The 21421-nt window shown below is 46.7% G+C and overlaps 1 protein-coding gene across 2 annotated transcripts in view; it reads left to right on the top strand.

Annotated features, from left to right (window-relative positions):
• LOC144681493 (monoglyceride lipase-like) overlaps nucleotides 1-21421 on the top strand; it is an 84568-nt gene that overhangs the window by 47070 nt on the left and 16077 nt on the right. The window contains exons 5-6 of one of the 2 annotated variants that reach the window (XM_078543118.1): nucleotides 3723-3833; nucleotides 10881-10970. In XM_078543118.1, coding sequence (XP_078399244.1) covers nucleotides 3723-3833; nucleotides 10881-10970 — 201 coding nt within the window. The remainder of the gene's footprint in view (nucleotides 1-3722; nucleotides 3834-10880; nucleotides 10971-21421) is intronic. The other variant, XM_078543119.1, reaches the window with a different exon arrangement.

The following is a 21421-nucleotide window of genomic DNA, read 5'->3' as shown; positions in this document are numbered from 1 at the left end:
TCAGACCCTTCAACCTGTTCCGCCATTCAACGAGGGGGAGTTGATGGCATAGGGGTATTGTTGCTAGACTAGTAATGCTCTAGGGACCAGGGTTTGAATCCCACCATGGCAGATGGAATTTGAATTCAATAAAAATCTGGGATAAATGTCCAATGATGACCATGGAACCATTGTTGTAAAAACCCCATCTGGCTCATTTAGGGGAGGAAATCTGCCATCTTTACTTGGTCTGGCCTACATGTGACCCCAGACCCACAGCAATGTGGTTGATTCTGAAATGGCCTAGCAAGCCACTTAGTTGTTACAAAAAAGGGACGAAACTAGTCGGATGGACCACCTGGCACCGACAACGACTATCTCAGCCCTGTCGAACCTGCAAACTCCTCCTTACTAACATCTGGGGGCTAGTGCCAAAATTGGGAGAGCTGTCTCACAGACTAGTCAAGCAACAGCCTGACGTGGTCATCCTCATGAAATCATATCTTACAGATAATGTCCCAGACATCGCTATCACTGGGTATGTCCTGTCCCACCCTCCATTGTGTTGCGTGCTAAATTTAGCACTGTGCTAAATGGATTTCTACCAGATTGAGCAACTGGACATCCATGAGGCACTGTGGGCCATCAGCAGTAGCAGAATTGAACTCGAACACAATCTGTAACCCCATGGCCTGGCATATCCCCCACTCTATCATTACCATCAATCCTGGTTCAATGAAGAGTGCAGGAGGGTATGCCAGGAGCAGCACCAGGCATACCTCAAAATGAGGTGTCAACCTGGTGAAGCTGTAACATGATTACTTGCGTCCCAAACAGCATAAGCAGCAAATAATAGACAGGGTTAAGCAATCCCATGACCAATGGATCAGATCTAAGCTCTGCAGTCCTGACACATCCAGTCGTGAATGGTGGTAGACAATTAAACAACTCACTGGAGGAGGAGGCTTCACAAATATCCCGATACTCAATGATGGAGGAGCCCAGCACATCAGTGCAAAAGATAAGGCTGAAGCATTTGCTACAATCTTCAGCCAGAAGTGCCGAGTGGATGATCCATCTCTGCCTCTTCCAAGGTCCCCAGCATTACAGATGCCAGTCTTCAGCCAGTTCGATTCACTCCACGTGATATCAAGAAATGGCTGAAGGCACTGGAGACTGCAAAGGCTATGGGCCCTGACAATATTCCAGCAATAGTATTGAAGACTTGTGCTCCAGAACTTATCGCACCCCTAGCCAAGCTGTTCCAGTACAGCTACAATACTGGCATCTACCCAGCTATGTGGAAAATTGCCCAGTTATGTCCTGGACACAAAAAGCAGATCAAATCCAACCCGGCCAATTACCGCCCCATCAGTTTACTCTTGATCATCAGTAAAGTAATGGAAGGAGTTATCAACTGTGCTATCAAGCAGCACTTGCTCAGCAATAACCTGCTCACTGATGCCCAGTTGGGTTCCGCCAGGGTCACTCAGCTCCTGACCTCATTACAGCCTTGGTTCATACATGGACAAAAGAGCTGAACTCCTGACATGAGGTGAGAGTGACTGCCCTTGACATCAAGGCAGCATTTGAGCGAGTGTGGCATCAAGGAGACCTAGCAAAACTGGAGTCAATGGGAATCAAGGGGAAAGCTCTCTGCTAGTTGGAGTCATACCTAGCATAAAAGGAGATTGTTGTGGTTGTTGGAGGTCAGTCATCTCGGCTCCAGGACATCACTGCAGGAATTCCTCAGGGTAGTGTCCTCGGCCCAACCATCTTCAGATGCTTCATCAATGACCTTCCTTCCAGCATAAGGTCAGAAGTGGAGATGTTCACTGATGATTGCATGATGTTCAACACCATTCACAACTCCTCAGATACTGAAGCAGTCCATGTCCAAATGCATCAAGGCCTGGACAATATCCAGGCTTGGGCTGACAAGTGGCACGTAACATTTGTGTCACACAAATGTCAGGCAATGACCATCTCCAACAAGAGAGAATCCAACCATCGCCCCTTGATGTTCAATGGCATTACCATCACTGAATCCCCCACTAACAACATCCTGAGTGTTACCATTGACCAGAAACTGAACTGGGCTAGCCATATAAATACTGTGGCTACAAGAGCAGGTCAGGGGCTAGGAATCCTGTGGTGAGTAACTCACCTCCTGACTCCCCGAAGCCTGTCCACCATCTACAAGGCACAAGTCAGGACTGTGAGAGAATACTCCCCATCTGCCTGGATGAGTGCATTTCCAACAACATTCAAGAGACTTGACACTGTTTTTTTAATTTGTTTATGGGATGTGGGCATCACTGGCGAGGCCAGCATTTATTGCCCATCCCTAATTATCCTTGTTCAGAGGGCAGTTAAGAGCCAACCACATTGGCCGTGGGTCTGGAGTCACATGTAGACCAGACCAGGTAAGGATTTCCTTCCCTAAAGGACATTAGTGAACCCGATGGGCTTTTACGACAATTGGCAATGGTTTTGTGGTCATTATCAGACTTTTAATTCCAGATTTTGATTGAATTCAAATTTCACCATCTGCTGTGATGGATTCTAACCCTGGTCCCTAGAGCATTATGCTGGGTCTCTGGAATACCAGTTCAGTGACAATACTACTGTCATGAAGCTATTAATGTACATATAATATTATTGGAAAATATTTTTCTTTTGAAATAGAGGTTTAGTCTGTGGGTGTGTCTTAATTGGATTAAAGCCAGCTAGTCTGGGTGCTTTGATGTGTAATAGTTTTCAGATGTAAGAGAGGCAGAGTTCATCTGCATTTTTTGAATAGAGTATTCAAGAAGTGGGGCGAAATTTGGCACCTAGCGAGCAGAGACCAAGCAATATGTTTATATTGCTAATAAAATTGGTACTATGAAAGGGGTTTTATTGTTAGAAGAGTTGGAGTTCAAAGAGGCTGGTGATACAATGAGAATTTAGATTCAGTGAGATGTGCTGGGTATAACTTCAGCAGCTTTCGTGTGTGCGGGGCAGAGACGATGTAAGATCGAAGTAGCTGTGAGCCTACATCTGTCTCCACAGGAACCAAAGTGAAAGGAACCTCATTTTGAACTCGAAAGATGAAAATGCTTTGCCTTGGTGTCTGGTTAAGTCTATGGGTTGCTGTTGCCTTATTGGAGATTAGTTTGGGAATTTGTTAAATGTTATGATAGCGGTAATTTGTAGCGATGTACATGTATTTAACCTGTGTAAATTAATGAAATGTTTCATTTAGATTAATGTAAAACCTCTCGTGAACTGGTGTTCTGATTCCTGAATTTAGAGTTGCATCTCAAACATAACACTTAAAAATATAGGTTATTACAGTTGTTTAAAGTTTCCCTCTGGGAATGTTAAGTAACTTAGCTTTACCGAAAGGCTGTCTCATAACAACCACTATGCCAGCGCCTCCCCCTGTTTTACTATGTTAAAGGTGCTATATAAATGCAAGTTTATTGTTAAGGGGAGAAGATAACTGTGTGGGGTGTTAATCTGGGCTGTCAGTCCTCTAATGTCCTTTTCCTCACTGCCAACCGGACAAATTTCACCGGCCACTGAATCAAATTGTTGCCATGGACGGGACTATCCCAGTACGGAGCGGGAATCGCAGCTGGACCCTTCACACCCGTGTGGCCTCGCACCACAATAAGTAGCACCTACACCCACTGAGCACATCAAGGGCTTTGCCTAATCGTGTTGCTGTTGTAATTCTGCCTCGTCTTGCATTTCAGGGAGGATTGATGGCAATCTACGTTGTGCATGAGAGACCTGACGACATTGCTGGAGTTATTTTTGTAGCGCCCTTGGTGTTAATGAATCCTGAGTCAGCGATGCCTATGAAGGTAAAAACACCCCCTACGCTTCATTAAAAGAATTCCACCCCTGGGACAATTTTCACCAATTCCCATTCCCTATGATGGAAGGCCCCCACTTATTGGTGGGATTCGCTTCCAGCGGCACCCAGCGCTTCACGTGGGATCCAGGTGGTGAGGGATGGTCAGTTCTTCCCACGAGACCCCACCACCAAATCCTACTGGTCAGTTCGAGGGGTTGTTTGCACATCAGTTCAACCTGCCAAAGGCATCCCTACAACCAAGAGGGAGGACAGGCCTTTGTGAGATGGCAGCAGCCTGGCTGTACAGAAGAATGTGGTTCGGGGACTAAACTCAAATTGAGGCCTCGCAAGTAGAAAGAGATGAATCATTTTTCTTTAAATTCTGACCCCTGACTGAGCACTAAAGCAAGGCTTTGGGGCCTCTCCTGGGGCTTTTCACTCCATTCAAAGACTATCACAGGTTACTACCATCATTCCCAGGGCAATCCAAGGGATTTGCAGTACAGCGGGTGGAAATCTGTTGAGAACCCAGATCCCATCTCTGTTCTTTCCTCGCCAGTGGGGAATGGGTGTGGAATAGCGGAGGAGGGGGTTGGATCTAGCATGGAGCAGGAATGCAGTGATTGACCTGCTCCTTGTCCGCCAACATCCCATCTGGTTATGGGAGGGAAAACCCAGTTCTGAGCAGCCATGAGCTATTCTGTCCAAAACACTGCTGATATCTTGACTGGAGAATGAGATAAACATCAGCCTGCTGCAACGTTCCAGTGAAGCCCAACGCAAGCTAAAGGAACAGCACCTCATCTTCCCATTAGGCACTTTACAGCCTTCCGGATGTAACATTGAGTTCAACAACGCCAGACCATAAACACTCTCCTCTACCTTTATCCCTTTTTTAAAATCCATTTTTACCAATTTTTTATTTATTTATATTTATTTATTCATTTTTTAATTTATATTTTATATCCTTTTTTTAATCCATTTTTCACAATCGCCTGCCACTGCCCCCATAATGCCATCTGTCACTTGTTTCTATGTTTTGCTTTGACCCTTGTTCTGCTATTAACACCTTCTGCTATCTTACCTTTATGCCACTGTCGGCACCTCCTTTAGTCTTTAACACGACCAGTAGCACCCCCTTTGTCTTGTGTCCATGAAATCTTTGTCAATCTCTCCTTAGCTCTCACCGATCCCTGACCTCCCATTTTGCTCCAACCCCTCTTAAACAGTATAAAATCCATCACGTCACATTTCTACTTCTCTTTAGCTCTGAAGGAGAGTCATACGGACTCGAAACGTAAACTCTGTTTCTCTCTCCACAGACGCTGCCAGGCCTGCTGAGTTTTTCCAGCATTTCCATAAGGACCATAAGACAGAGGAGCAGAAATTAGGCCATTCGGCCCATCGAGTCTGCTCCGCCATACAATCATGGCTGATAAGTTTCTCAACCCCATTCTCCTGCCTTCTCCCTGTAACCTTTGATCCCCTTACCAATCAAGAACCTATCTATCTCCGTCTTAAATACACTCAGTGACCTGGCCTCCACAGCCTTCTGTGGCAATGAATTCCATAGATTCACCACTCTCTGGCTAATCAAGTTTCTCCTCATCTGCTTTTCCTGCTTTTATTAAACATAGTAGTAGTTGGTCCGCTCTTTGCAACATATAAGACACCTATGTTTCTTCTGAATGCTTAGTTCCTTAACATTCTTAGGCACAGGTAAAGGATATTTGCCTCATTAAGCTCCCTCCCCTCTCATTGGCCAGGATTTCATGTCCCTTGGGCGAGCGAGCGTCCCGATGTCATCGCGTGCTTGCACGATATCTCGCTCAGTGGACATGCACGGCAGTCAGAAATGCCCCCCCATTACCCGCCGACATTGAAGCGGGTAATTAAGCCCATTGAGGAGGCAATTGTAAGCGATTTTTCGTGGCCCGTCCACTTTGACGGTGGGTGGACAGGCCAATCGGCCGGGCGGCCTTTACATTTTTGCTCAGACCTCGATCCAGGGCTGGATGGAACCTCCGTGGGGAAACAAAATAAAAAGAGATGTCTGGGGAACTGTTTTTTTTTATTAGTGAGGTTTGGCTTTCAGGTACTTGATTGTGCTGCATGGACATATTTTACAGCATTTTTGTAGTTTCCTTTATTCTGCGGAGGTTCGGAGCTCCCCGGGCCATCTGCCTGCCTTCAGGGAGCTCGCTGGAAACGCTCTCCGGCACCCGCAGTGGCATTGATGCCCGCCCGCCCTCTTGCCGCCCCCAAGGGCAGGGCTGAGCCTTTCTCAGCTGTTAATTGGCCAGCCAGCGTGAAATCACTTCCGGGGGGCCGATTGTGGCTGGGGGCCTGTTTCCTGTCCGCTCCCGGGCCCGCCGATTGCGCGTGCCCAACGAGCGAAAACTCCCGCCCATAGACTCCACCCACGTGCCACTTCCCCACCCATACCCCTTCGCCCAGGCCCGTCCAACCTTTTGCATGAGGGGCCACACTTCAATTTTTTTTCTCACTGAACAGGCTGCTGAGCAAATTTTGGAAAGATAAGGTTTGGCGCAACATTAAACACAAATTTCAAAAAAAAAAGTTGAGGCACGAAGAAAATAAAAAACTTGCAGCAAAAAAACAATATCATAGCAACACACTCTCTCACACATATACGCACAGCCTCCCTCACACACGCACGCACTCAAACACACACACACTCACACATATATGCACTCTCTCTCACACACAAACATGCACACACATTCTCACTCAAACTCTCACACACACTCTCTCACACACATGCACACAGCCTCTCTCTCTCTCACACACACACACACACACTCTCTCTCTCACACATATACGCACAGCCTCTCTCTCTCACACACGCACGCAAACACACACACTCACACATATACGCACTCTCACACACAAACACGCACACACATTCTCACTCAAACTCACACACACACTCTGTCACACACATGCACACACAACCTCTCTCTCTCATACACGCACACAAACACACACACACATATACGCACTCTCTCTCGCACACAAACACACGCACACACATTCTCACTCAAACTCTCACACACTCTCTCACATACATGCATACACAGCCTCTCTCTCTCACACACACACACAAACACACACACACATATACACACTCTTGCACACAAACACACACATGCACATACATTCTCACACACACATGCACACATGTATACTCGTACACACACTCACGCACAGATACACACACGCAAGCACACACACTCTCTCACAAACACACACTCACACATACACACATACCCTCTCTCACAAACACACACACTCACAGACACACACACTCGCGCGCACACACACACTCGCACGCGCACACACACACAGACATACATACTCTCTCTCTCACACACACTCTCACACACACAGAAACACACACACATGTGCACACGCACACTCTCACACACATACACACAGACATACACACACTCTCACTCACTCACACACATACACTCTCTCTCTCACACACACACACTCACACACACACAAGCGCACACAGCCTCTCTCTCTCAAACACATACACACACGCACACACATATACACACTCTCTTACGCACAAAGACTCACACACACACACACTCTCTCACACACACACACGCACACTCTCTGTCTCACACACACTCTCTCTCACACACACTCTCTCTCTCACACACACACACATTCACACACACACACACACACGCCACAGTCACTCACGCTCGTGCTTGGCTGGTTTGGAGATTAAAACAGTGAGGAGAGGTTGGGACAGATCTCTTTCTCCATGCTCTAACACTCCGGCTGTCCTGGTTCCTGCTGTTGCTTCAAACATCACTCTGCCATCTTGACACACAGGGGGCCTTGTTTCCCCACCCCCCCTGGCAGCCAGTCTCTCTCTCTCTCTCTCTCTCTGTCCCCTCCCTGACTGAAAGCCTCTCCCCAGCAGACTCACCACCACTCAGGCCTCAGGCTGAATGTAGCAAACTGTTTGCTGCTCCTCCAATCAGAGGCTGTTCTTCTCCCGCATTAGCGGGAGAGAAACGGCCTGTGATTGGAGGAGCAGCTCCTTGCAGAATGTTCCGCTTCACTTACCTGTGTTTTGAACACTGGCTGCACGGGCTGGATAGAGAGGGATGTGGGGCTAGAGAGTGGCCAATGGGCCATGAGTTGGACAAGCCTGCCTTAAACCTAAGAACACATCAAACTGCCTCTTGAACCCAATAAAGCTGTTTGAATAAAAGATGAAAAAATTGAAGTTATGGAAAGTCCTGGCCTTACAAAGCATTGTAGTGCACATCATGTATAATCCGTGAGGTTGAACTGCGGTGACTGTTAATGCGTAGACTCGAGTAACAATGATTTAAAAATAATATTGTATATTGCTGAAAAGAGAGACCTGTTGCCGAAGCTTTTCATCCTGCACTCATCAGGACAATTACAAGAATGCCAAATTTCAAATGATCACAGCGAACATACAAAAGAAGAAAAATTTGGCATTCTTGCATTTGTCCTGATGAGTGCACGACAAAAAGCTTCGGCAACATGTCCCTCTTCAGCAATATTCATGTTCTGTACTACCAAGCGACTGTAAGACTCATGATTTTCAGGATGTCGGCATCACTACTGAAGTTGGCATTTGATGCCCATCCCCTAGCTGCCTCAAGAAGGTGGTGGTGAGCCAGCTTCTTGAACCATTGTATTCCATAATCGTCTGGTCGTTTGATCCTAGCAAATGGCTTCCTTGGCCATTTCAGAGGTCAGTTAAGAATCAATAACATTGGTGTGGGCCTGGATAGACCAGACCAGACAAGGATACCAGATTTCCTTCCCTTTATTGAAGCAGTTGGGTTTTTATGACAACCTAACAGCTTCACAGTCACCTTTGCTAAGACCAAATTTTTATTTCTATATTTTTTTAAAAGCAATATGAATCTAAATTTTCAGACTACCATGGTGGGATTTGAACTCACATTCTCGGGATTATCAGTCCTGGCGCTCGGATTACTAGTCCAACCATTTGAATAAATTCTCACAAACAGCAATGAAATTAATATGTTTTGTTTTAGAGTGGGATTAATGGTTGAGGGAGGAATGTTGGTCGGGACACGGGGAGAAAACTCCTACTCTTCTTTCGATTTGAGCCTAGAGATCTTAAACATCCAGTGAGCAGACCGTGTCTAGGTTTTGTGCCTCATCCACTCACTTGGTACAACACGAGGAGTGTCAGCCGTGATGATGTCCCAAAGTTCTAAAGTGAGGTTTGAATCGACAATCTTAGTGTGCTGTCAGTGTTGGCTTGACCACCAACTGAGCCTAGTTACCACATTGACCTACCCTGCTAAGCTATTCCACAAATATATGTCCCTTTGGATGGAGAGATTCTGCCAGACTTCCCTTTACACTCTGAACTAACTCATTTTCAATACTTGAAGCCCCAGTAGTTCAATCGATTTGGCCATGTTGATTTTGACCATTGCCCTTGTAATCATTTGCCCTTGTAACCCCGACCCCTCCTTTTTTTTAATTTATTCACAGGATGTGGACTTCACTGGCTGGGCCAGCATTTATTGTCCATCCCTTGTTGCCCTTGAGAAGGTGGTGGTGAGCTGCCTTCTTGAACTGCTGCAGTCCATGTGGTGTAGGTACACCCACAGCGCTGTTAGGGAGGGAGTTCCAGGATTTTGACCCAGTGACAGTGAAGGAACGGTGATATATTTCCAAGTCAGGATGGCGTGAGGCTTGGAGGGGAACCTCCAGGTAGTGGCGCGCCCATCTATCTGCTGCCCTTGTCCTTCTAGCTGGTAGTGGTCGCGGGTTTGGAAAGTACTGTCGAAGGAGCCTTAGTGAATTCCTGCAGTGCATCTTGTAGATAGTACACACTGCTGCTAATGTGCATCAGTGGTGCAGGGAGTGAATGTTTGTGGATGTGGTGCCAATCAGGCGGGCTGCTTTGCCCTGGATGGTGTCAAGCCTCTTGAGTGTAGTGAGAGCTGCACTGATCCAGGCAAGTGGAGAATATTCCATCACACTCCTGACTTGTGCCTTGTAGATGGTGGACAGGCTTTGGGGCATCAGGAGGTGAGTTATTCATTGCACGATTCCTAGCCTCTGACCTGCTCTTGTAGCCACAGTGTTTATATGGCTAGTCCAGTTCAGTTCCTGGTCAATGATAGCCCTCACGATATTGATAGTGGCCGATTCAGTGATGGTAATGCTATTGAACATCGAGGGGTGATGGTTGGATTCTCTCTTGTTGGAGATGGTCGTTGCCTGACACTTGTGTGGCACAAATGTTACTTGCCACTTGTCAGCCCAAGCCTGGATATTGTCCCAAGTCTTGCTGCATTTGGACATGGACCTTTTCAGTATCTGAGGAGTTGCAAATGGTGCTGAACATTGTGCAATCATCAGTGAACATCTCCACTTCTGACCTTATGATGGAAGGAAAGTCATTGATGAAGCAGCTGATGATGGTTGGGCCGAGGACACTACCCTGAGGAACTCCTGCAGTGATGTCCTCTGTTCTAAAGAAAAGCAAGCCCATTTCTGTTAACTTGTCCTCACAAAAAATGTCAAGGATAATAAAAGGCCACCCAGGTCTTTGAACTCATCCCTTGAATATATCACAACATCTAATTATATTTTAACATGATCCCAGTCGTGGCCGCTCTTAATCTTTTTAATCCCAATTTCCTGCCTTCTCTCCACACTCTCTTGTAACCTTACTCCCCAAACAAGTATCTAAAATATAACTTGAATCTATTCCATGAATTTGTTTTTCTGAGTCACAGCTGTGCCTAAAGGCAAATTCGTTTCAGGGATTTAAGTGTGGAAGTCAAGGGACCTGTCCAGAAGCTTTCATCCCAATGGACAGAGAATCCTGTGAGGGTCAGTGAGTGACCTTCACACCAGAGTACCTGATATTCTCACCTTGATTGCGAAAAGGGCAGTGCAATCCCTCCAGTAAATTAGGTGAAATGTGGATCAGAACAAAGACGCAGATTTACTTGGACTTACTTTCTTTTCTCCACTGTAGGTGTTCTGTGCCAGAATATTGGATCACATACTGCCAAATTTATCCTTGGGATACATGGATCCTCACTGTCTAACAAGAGAAGAAAAAGAGGTGGGTTTGAAATAAAGAATTGAATGGACTCTACGTGAAGACTGTGTCGAGTTCATCAACTCTTCACCATCACATCATGAAATGGCAGCAAGCAGCCTGACTGCCTAAATAAAAACATAAAATGCTGGAAAAACTCAGCAGGTCTGGCAGCATCTGTGGAGGGAGAAGCAGATGTGCGGCCTCTAGCCCTTGTACCATCAGCTAACGGAAACCGCTTTTCTTTGGTTACCTTATCTAAACCCATCATAATCTTGTACGCCTCTATCTAATCTCCCCTCAATCTCCTTTACTCCAAGGAGAACGACCCTGGCTGTGGAGAGAGAAACAGAGTCGATGTTTCGAGTCCTTATGACTTCTTCAGAGCTTGACTGCCTACCTCACTCAATCCACAATATTAGGTCTATTAAGGAAAGGCCCATTTCTCTCTCCCCGCCCCCCCCCCCCGCCCCAACCCAATCAACACCTTTGTAAAAGTGCCTTTAATGTAGGAAAAATTCCCAAATTGCATCCAAAGCAAATACAGGAACAGCAGTTGGGCCATTAGGCCTATCGAACCTGTGCCTCCATCTTGTTGGTTGTAGCAGTTCTTAATACTTTTAGCCCTGATTTCCTGCCTTCTTTTCACACCCCCCCCCCCCTAGTAGTTTCAGTCCCCATAAAGCTCTGGTGAGGCCATAAGTAGAGTATTGCACCCAGTTCTAGTCACCACACTATAGGAAGGATGTGAGGGTCCTTGAGAGGGTGCGGAGATTTACCAGAATGGTTCCAGGAATGGGGGATTTTAGTTACAAGGTTTGGTTGGAGAAGCTGGGGTTGTTCTCCTTGGAGTGAAGGAGATTGAGGGGAGATTTGATAGGGGGGTGCAAGATTATGATAGTCTTGGATAAGGTAGACGAAGAAAAGCTGTTTCCATTAGTTGATGGTACAAGGGCTAGAGGATGCAAATTTAAGGTTTTGTGGCAGAGATGCAGGGAGGGGTGTGAGGAAAAACTCTTTTATGCAGCGAGAGATAATGACCTAGATCTCGCTGCCTACAAGGGAGGTGGAAGTGGCGACAATCAATGCTTTCAAAAGGAAATTGGATGGGCATGTGAGGTAAACAAACCCGCTACAAGGGTAGAGTGCAGGACTGGGATTAATTAGATTGTTCCACAGAGAGCAGCATCAGCTCAAATAAGCTTCATCTGTGCCAGAGGACTCTGTGGCCAGGATTTTCCCCTCGGCGATTTGGGGGCGGGGCCCACTCGCCGAGGGGAAAATGATGAGGGATGATGTTGGGAGGAATCCCCGACGTCATCCCGGGCCATTTAAATTTTTAGGAAGGCGGGCGGACAGCGAAATCGGCTGTTTGCCCGCCGACCTGTCAATGGCCAACTGAGGCCATTGACAGGATAATTAAAGTAATTAAAGACCTACCCGTCCAAGCTTAAGGCTGGTGGGCAGGCCAGGAGCCCCAGCGGGCTTCTGATAATACATGAAACCTCATCCACTGGCGGGATGAAGTTTCATGTCCATTTTTTAAAAATGTAATAAATTTTTAAGTGTTTATTATTAACAAGTCCCATCTCGTGTGACATTGTCACATGAGGGGGACATGTTAATAATTTTAATATTTTTCTAATTTTAGACTTTACTGACCTGTCACTAATCTCCCTGAGACAGGACTTTGTCTCAGGGAGCAGTGCGCGCATAGTGCTTCCTGTCGGGCAGGCCGCTGGGTGGGCCTTAATTGGCCCGCCCACTCAAAATGGCGGCGGGCCCCGTTTCGGCAGGGGGGGGTCGGCTGTCTGTCTGCCGCCGAGTTGGTGGGTCCCGCCCGCCATCCGAGGGCAAAATTCTGCCCTATAACTCTAAACATCTCTCTTCCTTTTAAACATCTCATTTGCTTCTTTACCTGATATAATAAGCTCTACCTTTTCACGTGAGCATTTTCGTGTGAACATTTTTCCGAATTTTCTTTAATTTTGCTTAGGTTAAATTTAAGCTCTAAATTCATGGTCACTTGTTCTGGATTTTTTATCAGTTAGTTGCCCAGCACCCCATTAACCCTCTTGGATTTAGTTTTGCACTGAAGAGTTAGCCTTTAGTGGCACAGGGATAGAGACCCACATTTCTACGCTCATCTATCTGTCAACCAAAGAAGATCCCTTTTACGTTATGGCACAGCTGATGGTAAATGCTGAGCTGCTCAAATCCCAAAGGGAAACTTGAAACAACTGCCACAGCTGTTTTGCAATTTGTATAGATTTCGAGATGCATGCCTTGAATTCAGGAGTAATAAGACCACTGAGTCTTATAAGTTTCTTACAAAACTAAATTAAATCTTTATAAAATTTTTTTTAAATGATTTTAAGCACGTACATAGGTTTACAAATTACTACTAAGATGACTCCTAGTTATCCTGGTTAATCTAACTCCCAGTTACACCTACATTAAGGCAACAGTAAAACAACATAGATTTAAACACACCCAGGCAAAGCACATACCATTGACAGTCGAATTCAAAGTGAGTTTTTCTCATCTTCGGTTCCTTGTAGACAACTGCTTGAGGCTTAGATGCTGGAGGTTTTTCACACTTGTGTTAGATATTAAAATGCCTGCCCTTACACACAACCTTTGCTCCTTTATACATATTTTCCGCTTTGAATGCAAATTCCCATTGTTTCCCTACCGGCGGGATTTTCCACACCCGCCCGCCACCGCGATCTTCCGGTCCTGCTGCAAGTCAATGGACTTCTGGTTGGGGAGCCACCTCGCCCACGGTGGGTCCCGCCCACAACAGGGCCGGAAAATCCCGGCCTGTATCTTTGGACTTTACCTCTCTAATAATAAAAATCTATCATAGTACAATTTTACCAGTAATCTTTGGGAAAAATAAACACACTGTTTCTTAACTTCTCCTGGTTAAATGAAACATTTCACCCCCTCTTTTCAATTCAAGCTAGTCTGGTTTATTTCAAAAATGTAAATGTTCCCTTTACACCTCACATTCTAAAACTTCTCCCATGTTTACCTACTTAACATTTCAAACCTAGTTTATCTTCTGATACATCAAAGCCTTCTTCAGACCAGCTGCCTTTAATTCAATTAAGTCACACACACAAACACACGCAGACCCATAGACACAGACCCCATATTAGTCTACAACAAATTCCAATAACAATATGAAAATTATTATATCTTCCTGACATTTATTCCAACTTTCTATCTTTTATCTCCAAACTACTTTCTCCACCATGCCATGATGTTGCTTTTGTTTTCATGTGATCACAATCTCATGCCGAACCATGTTGAATGTCCCCTCCAAGTCAAAGCCTAGGCAATCTAATTGATCCTGGAAGTCGCTACCTACGAAAGCAGCAGCGATGAGTGATTTCAAACGGAAGTTGGTTGGGAACTCAAGAGAAAAAAACTTACAGCAGTACAGAGATAGAGCAGGGGAGTGGAACCAATTGGATCGCTCTACAGAGAGCTGGCAAGGACTCGATGGGCCAAATGGTTTCCTTCTGTGCTGTGATGACTCTCTAACTCAATCTGTCCAGGAGCTCTGTCAGGTCAGCTAAAGATGATGCACACTTCACAGGATCATGCTGACTCTCCCCAATCAACATACACCTTTCCTAGTGCTCTCTTACTCTATCCATCATGATGGATTCTAGCAACTAGCCCAGTACTAGCCAATAGTTGTTTGAACCAGTGGTAAGTGTCTTAGAAATAATGGCTATATGACCGAGTTCACCAATCGGCTTGAAGGATAGATAGAAGGGGCAAAAAGTGAAATACTGGGCTGGATTTTATGGGGGCAGCATTTTGCTCACACCCCACCCCACCCCACCCCTCCTCACCCCACCCACTTGAAGGAAAATCAGCTCTAAACCGGCCAATTTGAAGTAAGCTGCCCCACAACAATGACACATTGGGGACGGCCTGAAGAAGATGAGAGAGGGACTTCAGGTCCCTCCGTGGGAGGAAGTCCCGCCCTCGAAAGGTGCTGGCCAATCTGATTGGCTGGCAGCTCTAGCAGTCCCAGCAGCACCAGACCTCAGTAGTGGGCACTGTCGGGACTGCACGCAGGCCCTGGGACGAAGAGGACGTGGCCACAGGAGAGGAGTTAATCTGGGGTTTTGGACAAGGAGAGACTGGGGAGCCTAGGAAGGGGGGGCAAGGAGGATGCAGGGTAGGTTTTGGAGGCCAAGCGGGCAGGAACAAAGTGGGCGTAACATCTTAAGGGGGGTGCACAGAAGGGCTATCCCCCCAATAATATGCCCTCCCCCCTTCCTGCCTTTTCACCAAAGTTGTTTAAAAAACAGCCTTCCCACTCCCAGCTGCCTGCCACTACCCAGCGTTTTATGGCAGTGGAGGCAGGTTGAGGGTCTTAAATGGGTAATAATGTTATTATGGGGATCGGGTTGGGGGCAGGTGGGAAGTCAGTGGGCTAGGCCCTCGCCAAAAGCACACCCGACGGGGGTCTGTAAAATCCAGCCCATTGTTTGGATTTGCTTTTCCTCTGTTTCCAACCCTCTGAATCTAATGAGTTTTAGAAGGGGGGGGTCTAATGCATCCCTAGTTTCCTGTCCGCGAGTATACACCATCTGGACCTGGAGACTTGCATTCCAATGTTTCTAATATTCCCTGTAATTTTATCCGTTTTATTAACCTACAACCTCCCCTGTGGTATTGTATCCTTTGTCTCCACTCTGAAGACCAAAGCAAGTTATTTATCCATGGTCAGTACTTTGGTGTCTGATACTTTTATCCCCATCTATAGTAACTCAGTCAAATGGCCATAATTTCTAAGACGCTAACTAATTACAGTTGCTTCATTACTCATAGCTAAATTGAGCATCACCTGCTTTGACTGAGCCAAAGACTGGCCGATTTAAGAGATTAAAGAGCAAATTTTGTGCCGCCCAATTGGTGGGTGGATGGTGGGCAAGAGTGACCACGCTTATCCAGTATGATCAGCTAATTAGATAGTTTACCAAAGGTGGCTAAGATTCAGCCAACAGGCGGAGGTTAATGCCCATGCTGCGGTGAGTTTGAAGGTAGGGGGAGGATCATTTATTTCAGCAGGAAGGTGGGGACCCCACCATCCCATTTCCGATTAAGTCTGGGAAGGGAAGGCTTGTGAATTGCCTTCCACCTGGACTCTTAACTGAGGCCTTTAAGTGGACAATTAATGCCAACTTAAGGGCCTCATGCCACTGCCATTGTTTGAATGCTAGATGTGGGTGGGGGAGTCGTCACATGGGGAACCTGTCAGGTTTGTTTGCGGACCTCCAGGAGGGCCCTTCATTCAAAGACACTCAGAAGGGCCCAGCATTGAGAAGAAGGGGCCCGCTGACAGCCACGCCCTCGCCCTTTCTTCCGACCACCCTTAGCCCTCCTCCACCAGCTAGCAACCCTCACCGCAACCCACAGCATACCCTCATTCGCCTGGGTCCCTTGTTGATCTAAGGGCTCTGGTTGGTGCATTACTGGCAGCAGCCACCGCTCTGGGTGGCGCTGGCAGGCAATGGAGACCTGCCGGCCTCTGATTGGCTGGCAGCTCTTGGGGGGTGGGGGGCGCAGGATTTCCGCTGCCAGGGGCCTAAACCTCAGGAAAGGCCCTCACTGGTCAGTTAAGTGCCTGATGGACACTTCATTTCGGTGGGGCTTCCCCAACAGAGGCGATGCAGGGCTACCACTTGTTCTCTAGCATGTGGGAGAGGTACCCGTCACCAACATTAAATTCCGCCCAACAAAAATAACCAGTTGCCGGTGCCAAGTGCACCTTGTCACAGGCTCAAACTGGCCGGACAAGAATACAGTTTTGTGAGGAACCTTCCTCCAAACCTCTCCCCACTGCCCGAAAATTGAAGAAATTGGTGTTCTTCTGAGCTCACATCCGCTGCAACCAAAGGTTAGGATGGCTAGTGAGCTTGACTCATACTTTTAGGCTACCCTACTGACCTCTGTCCTCTGCCGTGGAGATGTCTCCAAGAGCAGCTGGTGGAGGAACAGTGTGTCAACCACCAGATGTTGATCCCTGCCTGGTACTTGCTCAGAACAATGGGACAGAATTTTGCCGTCGGTGAGCAGGGGGCGGGGCCCGCTCGCCGAGGCGTAAAATGACGCGGGATGATGTTGGGCAGAACCCCCGACGTCACCGCGCCCCATTTAAATTTTCAGGGAGGCGGGGGTGCAGCGAAATCAACTGTGCGCCCGCCGACCCATCAATGGCCACTTGAGGCCATTGACAAGATCATTTATACAATTAAAGGACCTGCCCGTCCAACCTTAAGGTCGGCGGGTCGGCCAGGAGACCCAGCGGGGAATAGAAAAAACATGAAACCTCATCCACTGGCAGGATGAGGCTTCATGTAGGGTTTTAAAAAGTTTAATAAACTTAAATTATGAACATGTCCCATCTCATGTGCCATTGTCACATGAGGGGGGACATGTTAAGGAATTTTTTTCCCTATTTTTAATATTTTTAAAAGTGTCAGCGATCTCCCTGAGGCAGCACTTAGCTTTTCGGGAATCCACCCCCCCCCCACCCGCACAGGAAGCGCATAGCGCTTCCCGCCGGACGTCACGCTGGGCGGGCCTTAATTGACCCCGCCCACGTAAAATGGCGGCGGGGCCCGCTTCTCCGGTGGGGATCGGCTCCCCACCCGCCGGAGATTGGGTTGGGCCCGCCCGCCCGACAGGCAGAAAATTCTGCCCAACGTGACCAAGATAGGGAACTCGGGTGCACAAAGGAAGGCGGCCCCCATGAAGCCCAATTCTCTCCGTCTTATGTCAAAGTCAAACTGCACCATTCTCCTCAGGAGCCTATATTTTTTTTAATCACAAGTGTCAGCCGTGACCCTCACCTCCGAGACAAAAGGTCATGGGTTCAAGCCCAGTTCAGCACAAAATCTAGGCTGACGCACATTTGCTGAACACCTGGGAATTATTTTGTTTGTGAGGAGTCCTGCCTAAATGTCGCTGTTGTTGTTGTATTCCAGTTTGCTAATTGGATTGTTAAGAGTTGTAAACTCAAAATACGCAGCAATTGCAGCAGCTGAAAGAGCAAATACTATTAAAGTACCCATTGAACAGCATATCATTCTCAGAAATGCTGCCAATTGATATAATTCTTTATTGTTATGTGCTGCTGTAACTCTCAGTGATGAACGCATTTAACAAGAGCCAAATTCTGCTCACTGTCGTGATGTGTAATTTTTCTCCGAGGGTTAAAAGGTCTAGGGATAGATGTTGAGATGAGGGTTGGAGGGAGGAGAGATTAACAACTACAGTACATGATTATACACCGTCTCCTAGGAGATGTCTTTCATGATGGAATCCGTTCAAAGGTCAAGTAGTGGAAGGTTATTACTGAAGATGTTGATCATGTGATGGCTGCTGGCGCTATTGAACAAAACTGGACCCAACACATTCTCTACAATTTTTCATTCATTGCTGTAAACAAGACAAACATTAACCCATTGAGTGCAGCATCGTTTCCAGAGCTCAGCTGCCTGTCCCGTTAAGTAGCAGCCACGAGCAGAGTTGGAGAAATATATCAAATGGGGATGAATATTCAAGTTCCCCTTGAGTAATCCTCTGACATGTGCGCCATATTCTCCCTCAAGTTTCCCTCCCTATGAAACAGTTTCATCCAAAATAATGGATCCAAAAGCAGTAGCTTTCTGTCAGCTCCCATCGCCGATCGGTGCTCCACTCGACAGCTCCTCCCAAACCCACAACGTCCTCCACATTGAAGGACGAGGAAGCAGGTACGAGGGAACAACATCACCTCCAACTGCCCCTCCAATTCATACACGCAAACATATATCAGTCGTTCCTCTATTGTCGCTGGGTCAAAATCCTGGAGCTCCCTCCCTAACAACACTGTGGGTGGACCTACACCACATAGACTGCAGCGGTTCAAGTGCAAGCTCACTACCACCTTGTCAATGTAACTAGGGATGGGTAATAAATGCTGCACTTTCCAGCAGCTCTGCCTCCCCAAGGATAAATTTCACAAATCCCCCTCCAGTGTTTCGTACTCACCTTTCCTCCTAACAATCGCCCAAGCTCCCCACTGCTGATATAAAATCAGAGACAACCCCACAAGGTAGATACAGGGTGAGGACCGAAGGCTCAAGGATGCCACATGGGACACCACCACTGGGCCACCAGTCCTGAGATGATGAGCTACATCAGGAAGCAATGAAAAGATGACAGTGAACTTGATTCTTCCAAACCCCAGGTTGCCTAAAGCTTCCTTCCTGCTGCTTGGAGTATTCATGAAGATTCTGCTGTCAACAGTAACTGGACTTGTTAAGGGGTGATTTGTTGCTAACTTCCACATCCGAGTGTTTCCCAGGGAAGGTGGGTACACAGTGTCTGCTCAGAGGGAGATTTACAGCAACTAAAGGGACAGGAAAGTGTAGAAGGCAAACCGCTAGACTCGATTATTCCAAATCTGCTCTTGCTGTCTTCCATACCCTCCTGTACTCACCCAGCATACAGTGGGGCTTCCCAAGGGTCAGTATAAGGACCACTGCTTTACCTGATATATATTAATGATCTAGACTTGGGAGCTGTAATGACTTGACGGAGTGGACAGGTTTCAACAAGAAACAGCTAAACTTTATGACAGAGAGCTTTCAGGTGCTACATGCTCGATCAAGATTCTCGTCAGGAAGCCCCACCCCTCCAGATTTCCCACACTTAGGGCTCATTGGGCGGACCCTTCCAGAACATCATGTGACCCCTGATAGCCAGCAGGAGGGGCTATAATCTCAGTTACTACATTTTCTCCCCCTTTTTTTACAATTTCTATTTACAGAGGAACATTTGAATATCCACCAACATATGCACATGTACAACTTCAGGTGATTAAAGATCAAGTCTCTGAGGTGCTGTCCTTATACAGCGAGAGCCGCGTAGCTCTACCACTTGAGGTGCCTCAACAGGATCGACAAGATCTGGAACTGCAGCATGAGACACATCATCAGAAAGTGGCAGTACAGGGTTTGGCAACTCTACAGAGACATTGGGCTTGTCTATTCTCGGTCAATTAGTCACCTCAAGAATTGACAGTTCGACGTTAATCACAGGCGGAATGGTTGGTTGTTGGAATGTCTCCAGCATGAATATGATCTATGTGCTTACAAACAATTCGATCTCCCACTTGTACTTGGAAAGATAAGGGACCAGTCCCTGAGACAATGGTTCCAGGAACCCAACAAGATCCACTTCTGAAATTTCGCATGGATACCATGTCACCTACACTGAATGTGCGAGCTTTGCTGTATGTGTCATGATGAAATTTTTGATTCCTCGGATTCCGCCCTGCCTTCCCTTCTAAATTTGGAAACATCCGGCTTAATCGTGTACGTAGGCGGCATTTCATCAATAATTCAGACGGTGTTGAACCTGTAGTCGAATGTGGCGATGCACAATAACTGAGAAGAAAGTGGGAAATTCGAGATTCTAGAGTAACTTCTGATCGTTCTCAGCTGAACCATTCGATGAGGGATGCCAATAGACTGTCTTTATATGGCAGATTTTATTCAGATCCATGAATTTCTGAAACTCTGAGCTGGTAAAGGCTATACCGTTATCAGAAACAAAGATTTCAGGTAGGGCGTATAAGCTAAAACAGTGACACAGCTTCTCGATAGTTGCGCTCAATGTTGGCAACTTAACTTCTCATGCGTCCATCCATTTAGAATGTGCGTCTACAATCAACAAAAACATAGTACCTAAGAATGGTCCTACATAATCAATATGTAGTCTAACCCAGGGTCAACCAGGCCACTCCCACGGATGCAGTGGAGCTGAAACAGGCAACCTCTCTTGTTGCTGACAATGGAGACAGTGCTTGGCCATGTTTTCAATGTCACCGTCAATGCCTGGCAGCCAGACATAGCTTCGCGCAAGCATTTTCATCTTTGATATGCCTGGGTGTACATTGTGAAGCTCTGTCAAGAGTGGTTCTCTACCTTGTGATGGGATGACAACTCTTGATCCCCACAACAAAATTCCATCTTGACAGCTTAACTCTGTGTTTCTGGCATGGAATGGTCTCATCTCTTCAGATACAGAAGAATTTGACCATCCTTGCAAAACAAAGCCTCTGACTTTCAATAATATTGGATCTCTGTTTGTCCAATTTCTAATTTGCTTTTCACACACAAGCTAAGAATCCAAGAGATTCAGGAATAGCACAACTTCTTGTGGAACAGGAGCAAGTGCAATGCTATCTGGTAATGGGAGACAACTGAGTGCATCCACATTTGCAATATGCAAGCCAGGGCGGTACATAAAAGTTTACTCATGCGCTGATAATGCCAGAGCCCGATGTTGTATTCTTGCTGATGCTATTGGCGGAATGGCCTTTTCCTCATTGAGTAAACCCATTAATGGTTTATGATCCAACACACTGGTGAAATGTCATCCATGTAGGTACCAGC

The sequence above is a fragment of the Cetorhinus maximus genome, chromosome 6, assembly GCF_964194155.1.
Source record: "Cetorhinus maximus chromosome 6, sCetMax3.hap1.1, whole genome shotgun sequence".
Classification (NCBI taxonomy): Eukaryota; Metazoa; Chordata; class Chondrichthyes; order Lamniformes; family Cetorhinidae; genus Cetorhinus; species Cetorhinus maximus.
Note: the sequence above shows the minus strand (reverse complement) of the source record. Positions and strands in the feature narration are given on the sequence as shown.